The sequence below is a fragment of the Corvus brachyrhynchos genome, unplaced genomic scaffold, assembly GCF_000691975.1.
Source record: "Corvus brachyrhynchos isolate BGI_N302 unplaced genomic scaffold, ASM69197v1 scaffold255, whole genome shotgun sequence".
Classification (NCBI taxonomy): domain Eukaryota; kingdom Metazoa; phylum Chordata; class Aves; order Passeriformes; family Corvidae; genus Corvus; species Corvus brachyrhynchos.
In genome coordinates, this window is record NW_008238358.1 from 151,039 (window position 1) to 162,540 (window position 11,502).

Consider the following 11,502-nt stretch of genomic DNA (forward strand, 5'->3'; position numbering starts at 1 on the left):
AGCAGGAAATGCCCAGTGCAGCGCTCGGCTCACTCCAGGACAGAAGCTACAGCTTGCTGCACCCATGAAGTGGTGTATGTTACATGACCTAGTCTGCGTATGGGTATTGCATGACATCATAATCCCAATTGCTTGTGTTCTTAAGATCTCCTGTGTGTCCCCAGAGTTCAGGCATCTTGTATGTGAACAACTGTATTTCTCACAGAGGGACCTTCTAAACTGAGCTTAGGCAAACTTGGACAAACAGCATATTGGACAAATAGAAGAAAATTACTGTTCTCTTAGGAAACAACATCCATGATGAAATTTTGCCCTAGTAAAACCAGTTTTCTTGTCCCTAGCACTTTTCAAGGAAGTTGCTGAAATATCTCAGTTGGTACTGTATCTATCGTTAGTTTATTCATGAAAAGAAACAGAAAGACACTCAGCTCCCTTAAATGAGAGGCTTTATAGTATGAGGTGATTTTTACATATATGATCTTAATATCACTTATTTTTTCTTAAAGGAATCTGTCGCATCATAGACGTGTATCAAAGATAAGGCCATATCCAGATTATTCTTCCTCTTCCTACATTGAAGATTCAATCCACCACACTGACAGCATAGTGAAGAACATTTCTTCTGAACATTCAATGTCCACTACACCATTGACTTCAGGAGAAAAGAATAGAAATTCCATTAACTACGAGCGGCAGCAAGCACAGGCTCGCATCCCTAGTCCTGAGACAAGTGTCACCAGTTTGTCCACCACCAATACAACTGGCCTCACTCCTAGCACCGGCATGACCACCATATCCGAAATGCCTTATTCGGATGAAACAAACTTACATACTACCAATGTCATGCAGCCAGGTGGGCCCACCCCTGTTTGCCTGCAGCTAACAGAGGAGGACTTGGAGACAAATAAATTGGATCCAAAAGAAGTGGATAAGAACCTGAAAGAAAGCTCTGATGAGAATCTGATGGAACATTCACTTAAGCAGTTTAGCGGGCCAGATCCGCTCAGCAGCACTAGTTCCAGCTTGCTTTATCCACTGATAAAACTTGCAGTAGAGGTGACAGGACAGCAGGACTTCACACAAGCTAGCAATGGTCAGGCATGTTTGATTCCGGATGTCCCATCTGCTCAGGTCTATCCTCTACCCAAGCAACAGAACCTTCCGAAGAGGCCTACTAGCCTCCCTCTAAACACCAAAAATTCAACAAAGGAGCCACGGTTAAAATTTGGTGGCAAGCACAAATCAAACTTGAAGCAAGTGGAAACAGGCGTTGCCAAGATGAACACTATCAATGCTGCAGAACCTCATGTTGTGACAGTTACCATGAATGGAGTGGCTGGGAGGAGCCACGGCATAAACTCTCATGCTGGCACAACCCAATATGCCAATGGCACGGTGCCCTCTGGCCAGACCAGCAGCTCGGTAGCGCAGAGGGCCCAGGAAATGCTTCAGAACCAGTTCAGTGGGGAGGACAGTCGGCTGAATATCAATTCCAGTCCCGATGAGCACGAACCCTTGTTGAGGCGGGAGCAGCAGGTTGGCCACGACGAAGGGGTTCTGGACCGCCTGGTAGACAGGAGGGAGCGACCACTGGATAATGGCCGAACAAACGCCAACAACAACAACAGTAATCCGTGTCCAGACACAGCTGCAGCCAGTATCCAGAATGTAGTGAGGAATCCTGGGCAGACCCAGACTAGAAGAGCACAGAGGCCTAATTCGCTGGATCTGTCAGCCACAAGTAGTTTGGATAGCAGTAGTATGCAGTGTAAGTGCCTGCAGGACTGAAGAGTTTCCCTGACACTTTTCTACCTAATAACTGCATATATCTGCTTGAGTAGAAATTATTTCCGTCTCTCCTCAAAGCATACTTATTAAATCTCATATAAATTTAATTTCTCTCAGCACCATTTCAGTCTTTTTGATAAAGTCCTGTCTCCATCATTTCCAATATATTAGATCACTATCATCCTTCCTCATACACAGAATAAATCTGTCTCTTTCTAACCCATCCACTCTGACTCTAGGTTAACTTCCATTATTCCTTGCAAGATTCCTACCTTTGGTAGCTGCAAAGCATATTGAAAAAGCATCCTATTTTTTTCCTGCAAGGGCACATTATACCTTCTTTCCCTTACTTTTCCTCAATCTCTCAAGAATAGCTTTCTCTCAGATGCATTGGTTAAAACAATTTATTATAACTATATGCTTCTTGGTTTTAAAGCAACTGATTTTACTGTATTAGCTCAGTCTAAAAGGATGGTCACTCATTTTCTATTTTGCTGTCTTAGCTCCAACAATTAAAACAATTCAACAGTTTGCCATGTGCATAAAAATTAATCCAAGTAATTATAGAGAAGGAATTGATTTTAATAGTCTATTTCAGAAAAACTTTCTAGAGAGTTTTATGGCCAGAGGTCTAAGAGGTTACAATGGGGCTCTCCTTTTTACAGTAAGAATGTAATCATGTAGTTATAGTTAAATTAGGTACATCCTCTGCATTTGAGCCTGTTCAAGCTATTGGAAAGACCTCCTGGTGTGCATTTTAAAGAAAATATCATTTCAGAAGTCACTGTAGTCTTGAAAGGTGCCTGCAAATCTCGTGACTGTGTTTAGAAAGATGCTGTGATACTAGTGGAGTAAACTGGGGTGCCAGGCATCTTTGGAAATAAAAAGTTTAAAACCAAGAAATGTAGTTGAGTATTCAGCAGTGGAATGTTTAAGCCTTCCTTTTAAGTAGGAAACCTTAATTTTTGTCTTAACATGTTGATGTGAGTTGAAATCTTACCGAGATAAAAAATACTATTGCAGTGACTTTCTTTAGCTGAAGGTTAGGTTAAAAGAAGGGGTTGTGTTTTTTTAACAATCAGATTTCTACTGCTGAAGTTTCATCGCGATTAAAGTTAGTTTTGTCAGTTTTGCAACCCAGCATTCCAAATCCTGACTTAAGATCTTAACAGAGATTGGACCATTTTGTCTTCAGGTGAAATGCTTTGCCAGGTGGAGTAGGATTAGGTGACCTAACATACAGTTGCACTATTTAAATTTTAGCCTTTGCTGTCCTGTAGTAGCAACATGTTTTTGTACCTCCCATTACAGGTAATATAAGATACTATGGTTGCAAAAGCCCCTCAAATGTCAAATGCTGATTCTCCTGTTTGATGCCAATGTGCATTCCAGGTAACACAAATTACTTCACTGAAGTAATTTCTGACAGAGAACAGAATGTAGCCCTTTGTTTTAGTGGCAGCTGTTGTAGTTGATACACCTGTCATGCCCCTGCCACACAGTTGCTTCTGTGTTTAAAGATTTTTTTTTCCTGTGTTCTGTTTCATATAAGTAACAACCCTGGACCCCAGTCTAATCTTAACCTTCCTCATAATACTATTTTCTATTCTGTTTTTTTTGTTTTGGTTTGGGTTTTTTTGTCCTTCAGTAGGTGACTCCTCACAGGATGGCAAATCAGGCTCAGGAGAGAAGATCAAGAAACGTGTGAAGACTCCGTACTCTCTCAAGCGGTGGCGTCCGTCAACGTGGGTCATCTCCACAGAGCCGCTGCACTGCGAGGTCAACAACAACGGCAGTGAGCAGGCAGTGCCCCCCAAATCCAGCACTGCTGTGTACCTTGCAGAGGGGGGCACTGCCACCACGATGGTCTCTAAGGACGCAGGGGTGAACTGCCTGTGAAATACTTCAGAAGCCGACAAATGACCTTTTTTTTGCATTATTTGAAACAAACATGCAGAAAGACATTTTTAAAAACTGCTTTCTCCTCCTGTCAGCAACCCCTACCAAGGACTCGCTTTAAATAGATTTCAGCTATGCAGAAAATTTGTAGCTTATGCTTCCATATTTTTTTATTTTGTTTTATTTTTTTGAACGTTTTTGCACTTTTATTTAGTATCGCTAAAGTTAAGTCTGTCTGTTTTGACCACGGAATATATATATGTGTATCAAAGATGTGGTCTCAAAATATTTTTTTAAAAAAAAGTAACAAAAAAAAGTATTGCTGATAATCAGTTTGGACCAGTTTCTTAAGGTCACTAAGATCATAAGCAGACTATAAGACAGGTTTGACTGCAGTGGTGTCTTGTAACCATGTTTTGATTTCTGTGCACAAGCTAGTCTGTATATTTCTATGTTACAAAGTGTATTCTCTTTTGAACCCCTTATTTTCCTTGTGTCATGTTGAAATGTGCAATAGTCTATAGTTCACAGTAGGCTTTATTGAAAAGTGTGTTTCTAAAACTGCCACATGTTCCCATTTTTGTACTTGTTAATTTTTCCTTGACAGTTGAGCAGTCAGCCAGTCATGACAGTGAACTTTGCACATCGTAGCCAGCTTGAAGCAGCTGCCAATATCACATTGTGCTCAGAGGTGACAGTGCATGAATTTTCCCCAACTTGAAAGGGCTTTAGAAAAGGAACAAAAAAAAAAAATCTGAGCTCCGTAACTTTCTTTTGATCCTTCCAAATCAAAATGTGTTTCCTTCATAGTAGTAGATGCCAGCCTGTGAAGTTGAGTAACAAAATGTTGAACAAATCTAAGGAAACAGTGTCAGCCATTTTTTCCATTTTATTTTGTGTGCAGTTTCACCCCCTGTATTTATGTAAAACCTTATTTAGATCACTAATGGTGTACATTGAAAAATACATTTTATTCAGAACTGTTAATAATCACCATACTTAAAAGCTTGAGTGAAGATAGGTTGTGAACGTAGTTTGTTTACACAGAGAAAAAAAATCATGAATCTTACTTGGCACAAAACAGTTTTGTGATGAGGCACAAGTCTTTCCTTATTTACCTCCTTACAGACAGTATGGGCTAAAAATCAGCCTGATTACTTATGCAGGTAGGTGCATCCTGATCGACTGTTGTTGCCAAGTTGAGTTGAAACTCATCCTCCCTTCAGAGTTCTTAGAGGCCCTCATCCATCTTGTTAAAATTTATTGCATGCTTTTAAAATTCATGGGTGTTTGTGGGGGAGGGTTGGGGATTTTTTTCCATTCTGCTTGGTCCCTTCTTTCAGTTTGTATGCACATTGATTTTAGCTGTCAGTGAATGTGAACGTAATATGTATTCAGATAAATTGTTTTTTCACTATCTCAAGTAAACCTTTCCTTTTTTTGGAGTGATTGGTTTTACTGTCTACTGGAAGAAAATTAATTTTCTTATTAGTTAGAACCTCCTTCCACCTAAGAAATAGCCTTCCACCTGAGAAACATTCTTTCCAATTGAAAACACTTCAGTAAAAACTATTTGGATATAAAAAAGTGTAACACATCAGTCTTTGGTAACAAGCAAAGATTTATCACTTCATCTGAAAACTGGTGATGTTCAAAGAAAGAAAATCAATTTGGTTAGCCTGCCAGACTCCTGTGGCAGGATACTGGCAGCAAACAATTGTCTCCCCCAGCCTGTCTCCTTTCAGCTGACTGAAGCAGATGCTCTCTGCTTTTAAGCTCATTTGTTTCCTTGCCATTTTACCATTTTTTCCCCCTGAGGTAAACTTTGCCAACCCTGTTCTTCTCTATATGTTGATCCAACTAGGCTAATACATGCCTTGCTTACATCTGATTCTTGCTGTTCCCCAAAATCCCTTGCTTGTGCTTGATTGCTATGATTTTCTCTTGTAATGCTTCTTAACATTTCTTAGATTCTAGATATCTCCAAGAGATAGCACTATAAATCCAGACTCTGATTAAGTGTAGTTGTAGAAATACAAGCCACGAGGCACATTTTGAGCTCCCTATGTTCTTCAAGCACCAGTTCAAATAGTACCTCTCATCTCTGAGGCATAATTACGTTTTCTCCCTGTATAATACAGTTATATCTCTCCTTTTCAAAAATACAGCCTTCTTCTGGTTTGACTTTTAATTCACTCTCTGGCTTCCCATCTGCTTCAGTCTCACGTCCCAGATGCTGAAAACCTGCCAGTTGCTCAGCTGGGTTTCAAGACCTGAATCAGAATTTCTGGCATTCTGTTCACATTGCTCACTGTGGTTCTCTTCTCTTCTGGCCTCCTGTGAGTCTCCGATTGCAGCACGCGGTGTTGTTTTGTGGTGAGCACTGTAGCGTGGTGTTGAAGGTTCTTCTCTACTTTCCCGATGACTTTGCTTTGCCTTGCATGTATCATCCATCAGCATTTCAGAATGTGGGCTGAAAAGAGTATTTAGGACTCCTACTAACTCAGACTACTCTGGGGAAAGAAGAATTACTTCTCTTGACTGCTGCTTCCTTCTGCTGAGACAGATTTGCACCAGTCTTTTAGCCTTTCTTTGCAGGCCATGCCTTTGTAAGAAATCCAACTTTTTTGTGATCAATGCGATCAAAATGATTTTAATACCAGATGAAAATGTTGTTCTGCAGTTTTCTTTCAACATTCTTAAACAATACTTTTATTTTTTCCTTTGTCTATTTCTATTACTTGCTGGAGGGCCTTTGGAATGAATTATAATTAGTAGCAAGATTGGCTGTGCAATCTCCCACGGATAAATATAATTTGTAACACGATAGAAAAATATACTTTATCACTAAATACCCTATAGATTAAATAGAGAAAAATCTATTCTTTTTTAAAGGTCAGTCAAAGCAAACTCTTAAGTAGGTACCAAAATACTGTAATTTTGCACGGCTAGATGAAATCAGATTAGCAGTTTGGTTTTAATGTTTAATTTAGTAATGCTGGTTTTTTTCTTCACAGTACATAATCCAGTCTCCATAGAATACTTTCTCTGTAAGTTAAATGATACTAAATACTATCTCATGCCACAGGGAATCATCCTTAACCAAGAAAATACATGTAAGAGAAAGAATTCTACAAATCAAACACAGGGATAGTTGATAAATGTCCTATAAACAAGGAAGACAAATAGGATTTATTTCCTTGTGAATTATGATTTTGCTTTATTTCTTTGGTTTAAAGAAAAAGAAGGAAAATTATGAAAGTTGATAATTTTCTATCAATTTCTCACGTATATGGCAGACGAGATAAATACAGCAAAATGAAAATAGAATGGCAGTGTAAATACCTATTAATTGTGCCACTGTCAAATAGGCAATAGTAGAATATTTGTTATGGTAATTTATAATGGATAATTCAAGTAAAATGATAGAGCAGACTTTTGATGTTTGTCTAAATAAGACAAAATCCAAAATATTGCTGGTTATAGAAAATGGCTTACTAGGAGAAGCCAGGAGAGTTGCTTAGGTTAATGCATTGTCTCTTGTTTTGTTTACTGTAATAGAGTTACCAACATAACACGTTTTTTAGAATGTGAATTCCAAAACTTTTGAACAGACATGCCTCATAGTCTTCTACAATTGGTATTTACAGGTCAGATATCTGCAACACTTCCCTGAATTTGTTTATAATGCTTTATAGCTTCATTTGCTAGCCAGTTAGTATTACCAAGGCCTTTCTTGAAACTCCAAGATGCACTTAAACTGCACAGCTAAAGTAAAGGGATTCCTAATTTAAAAGAAAACCATCTGATTGTATCATCATTAGAATATTTTCCGGAACAACATTTCCACTCTTGTTTTGCTTTCTTAGTGGCACTCGTTTGTCTCTTGTTTTCATATAGAAAATTACCTAATTTTCAAAGGCAACACATTTTGATTTTTTTCCGTGCACTGGGCACAAAACAATGCAAGATAGATGTGGACAAGTTTCAGGAAACAAGCAACAAAAAAAACTCACCTCATAAATATGTTTAGAACATTTATATCGTCCCACCTGTCACCTTTCTCTAAAATCTAGAATCCTACCTGCCTCAGAGAAGAGAAAAGGAAGTTCTTTAATTGTATGGAGTTAATTATTGGCCCAAACTTAATAGTAATGAATCCTTATTTAAAAATATTTATGTATACATTGTATATGCCCTAGTTCCAGTGTTCAGTGCATTTTGCTCTAATGATACTCCTTTTTAAAATGTTAAAAACTATACACTAAAATAACATTACTGTGTCTATGTTCAGATTATAATTTTCTTTAATGAAATATACTCAAAAGTTCATAGCCATACTGCCATTGAAATGTTACTGTGGATATTTCTGGCCTAATTAGGGAGAATTTAAAAATTCACATATTTAGTCTATACATTAGAAAGTAATTTTGCTGTAATTTTTATTTGTATAAAAATGATGGCTGGTCCCATTGCTGAAACAGGCTGGGTTTAAGCCATAAAAATAATAATTGCCAAGCACAGTAGCATATAAATGACCTGATGTGTAATTGGAAAATTTGTAGCAGCTCATCAAAGTAAATTGAAATATGATTGATCTGTCTTTGAAAGTTGGATCATAAACTGGACAACTTAGTATTTTGCATAAATTTGGATTATTTGAACTTTTTTGTCTGGTCTCCCTGTACCCATTTTAACACGTGAATATACTAACCTTGTTTTTAAAATGTGCTTACTATTTTTGTTCAACCTCAAGCCTTTCTTCAGTGAAAAAACTATACATATTGCAGTGAAGCCAGATATATATATTTTTATGTAAACTCTCTATGTATTTAGATGCATATGTATGTTGTGTGTAAGTTCCAGGAATAAATTCTGTGAGTTACAGCATCAGATGGTAGCACTGGTAGAAAGTATAATATGGGGGGGTGGGGGGTGGTGTTTCATATGCCATTTTAAAATTGTCTGTGGTGCATCACAGTAAAGCTGGAGTCAGACTGTGACACATAGTCCAGCAGTTCAAGATCTCCCATGACAGACTTGTCACTGATTGATTGGGTGGAATGGATTTATGACAGAGAGAGAGAGAAACCTGGAAATGCACATGACAAACTTTATCTGAAGCTGAGTAATTTAAGATACCTCTCTCAAAAATCAAAAAATAACCCAAAACACTTAACACATGATAATTTTTACAAGGCTTTTTTATGTAGTAGCTATAGTTATGTGCGTGGTTGCAATTTAAATATAGTATTTTAGTCCATGAAATCCAATTACATTTTAGGCTTCTATATTGTCATATGAAACTGTAGCTATAGAAATACATCCCTTTTTGATCTCACCCACCCCCCAAGTAGGTTCAGTTTTGACATGAAAGAGTAACAAATCAGATTTCTCATTTTGGGGTTTCTTCTGTACTGAGTAAAATTGGAGGCAGAACTTCCATTTCTGCAATAACAGATGTGGGTGCTCCTGCAAATCCAGGTGGACGTTCCGTTCAGCACCGGTGTTTCTGAGGGAGTGGGCACCTCATCAGCTCACGGCTGAGCCCAGTGCTCTTGGAATCCAAGAGGAGTCTGCCTTTGACTGTGGGCAAAGGAGGGGTAGGTTCTGCTGGCTGTGGTGGTAAACATTTCTGGGGAGGATTAGCCCTAGGAAAGCTGATGTGGAATGTGGGGACTGCAGGGGGCAGCCCTGGCTCCTGAGCCTTGCCAGGGGTTGCCGAGGGGGGTTTCAGGCTGTCGTGCTGGGTCAGCACAGGGCAGCTGTGGCTTTGTCAAGAAGTGGAACTGCATTGGGGAAGTGGGAGTGGAAGGGTTCAAGATAAAACCTCATTTACACCAAGGCCCTTTAGTGTTGATCTGGGCTCCATGCAGGTCTCTGTTAGCAGTGCATTACTAATACAAATTAGTTCTTATGGCCATTTTTGTTTATTTCACTGTGGTTTAATGTACCCGTGTGCATAATAAGGAGGAACTAGTTGGAGTTACGCTAATTCATAGTGTAATCATCCGGTATTTTTCAAAGCCTATTGGTGTTTTCATCAGCAATTGTTTGAATTTTCAAGTCATTCAGTTGGTTAACTTCAATGCATACACCATGCTTTCACAGCACAGGAAGGAAGGATTTCTTCCCAGTCCTTGCAAACTACTGCAGATGTATCACCGGAGTGTATCTATCCAGGGGCACAGCATCTCACCTGGTCACTATTTTAAAGCAGAAATAATTAGCCTTTTTAACTTCCTAGTTCCAAGGTCTCCCAGACGTCCACTTTTGTAGCCCATTCACTTGTTTTTAAGACAGCAAACGTGTGAGGTTTATTTCTAGAGCACTTGATTCACTTTCTTTTTTGTGCTTCAGAACTGTATCATGAAGTATCACACTTCAGTCTTGTTTATTCAGAAAATAGTTAATGTTTCTGGTCTTTGTAAGAAGTCACAAGAACAAACAGGCAAGTCCTAGTTATAGCTGACTCATTTGTCACTTTTGAATTTCCTGATTGGTGACTCTTCTCTCTCTTTCACACTGTTGAAATGTATTTAAAACGGTTTGTATGTATATGTTTCTTGTCTGCTTTTTGTCTCTAGAGGAAAGTGTGCTCTATTCACATTTATATAAGCTGGAATCATATTTTACAATCGCTGTTGATTATTTTCCCCCAAATGCAGTATAAGAGGAAAATAAACATGGCAAGAACAAATTTCTAGGGTTTGGTCTTCTGTAAAAGCTGAAATAAGATGTGAAACTGCCATTTTCCTCATGAAAGACTGTAAAGAGAGCATTACTTTCTGAGCGAGCTTTTCTGGGGGAAGAGGGGGAGAAATCCTAGAATATGGAGTCTCATCAGAACCCTTTTGTTAACGGGTATTTTTGGTTTTCCTCTCAAACGACTGAGGAAATATCATGTATGAATTTATAAATAATTGCTTTCAGTTATTTCTTTTGTATAAGCTGCCCAATACCCTTGCTATGCTGTATAAGTTGTGTTTCATGGAACAGTGTGAGTATGAAATAAAAAGCTAATTTTTGGTTTTTAATCATCTGTGGATGCCACTATGAAAGCTGACATTGTTAAAGCCACTACAGAGTTTTCTATGAATACTTGTAAGAATTGCTTTGTTATATATAAACCTAAATAAAGAGATTGTATTGATACAGAGACATTGGATAAGAACATTTAAAAGGCTATTCTTTAGGCCTGAGAGAAAAGGCTTGCTGTAAAAATGGTGCATTATTCCATTTATTAAAGATCATATTAATGACAAAAAGCATGGTCTTTTGTTGGTGGTTCATGTCATTATTGGCCACGAGCAGTAGTATGCTCCAGGAGTGAAAGGAAGAGGAAAACCCCATTGCAGCTGTGTTGGTTGGAGGATAAGGAATTACTTGATGACTAAGGGCTGAATAGGACTTCCAAACACCTTTGGAATGAGCAGGTCCCACCCTGCCTTGTTCCCAGGTGGTCCTGTGCATTAGGAATCACTGGGACTTGCCCCTGCTGGAGTAGTGCAGTGGCTCTGCTCCCTTCTTCCCCCTTTCTCACTGGCCAGCCAGGTCAGATGCTTGTGTTGGAATTGAACACAGTTTTGCAGACATTTCAAAGCAGCAGGCCTTGCATGACCTCTTGTCACACTTTGTCTGCTTGCTAAGTGTAAATGCAGAAAAACAGAAAACGAAAACAGGAAAAAAAGGTATTAAACTAAATACTTTCCTCCTTCAGTTTTGGTTGGTGCTTGGGGAGAGCACAGGATTTACATCAACCAGGCGTGTGGAGGAACACAGCAAGCAACAACCTCTGCAGCTGGGACAGGAATT

General features: G+C 38.7%; 1 protein-coding gene across 1 annotated transcript in view; it reads left to right on the forward strand.

The window, feature by feature from the left end:
* Nucleotides 1-10,956, forward strand: part of BMPR2 (bone morphogenetic protein receptor type 2) — a 60,339-nt gene extending 49,383 nt beyond the window's left edge. Inside the window, exons 13-14 of the mRNA XM_017735558.1 lie at nucleotides 507-1,768; nucleotides 3,437-10,956. Of these exons, the coding sequence (XP_017591047.1) occupies nucleotides 507-1,768; nucleotides 3,437-3,687 (1,513 nt within the window). The 3' untranslated portion in view covers nucleotides 3,688-10,956. The remainder of the gene's footprint in view (nucleotides 1-506; nucleotides 1,769-3,436) is intronic.
* The last annotated feature ends 546 nt before the right edge of the window (nucleotides 10,957-11,502 follow it).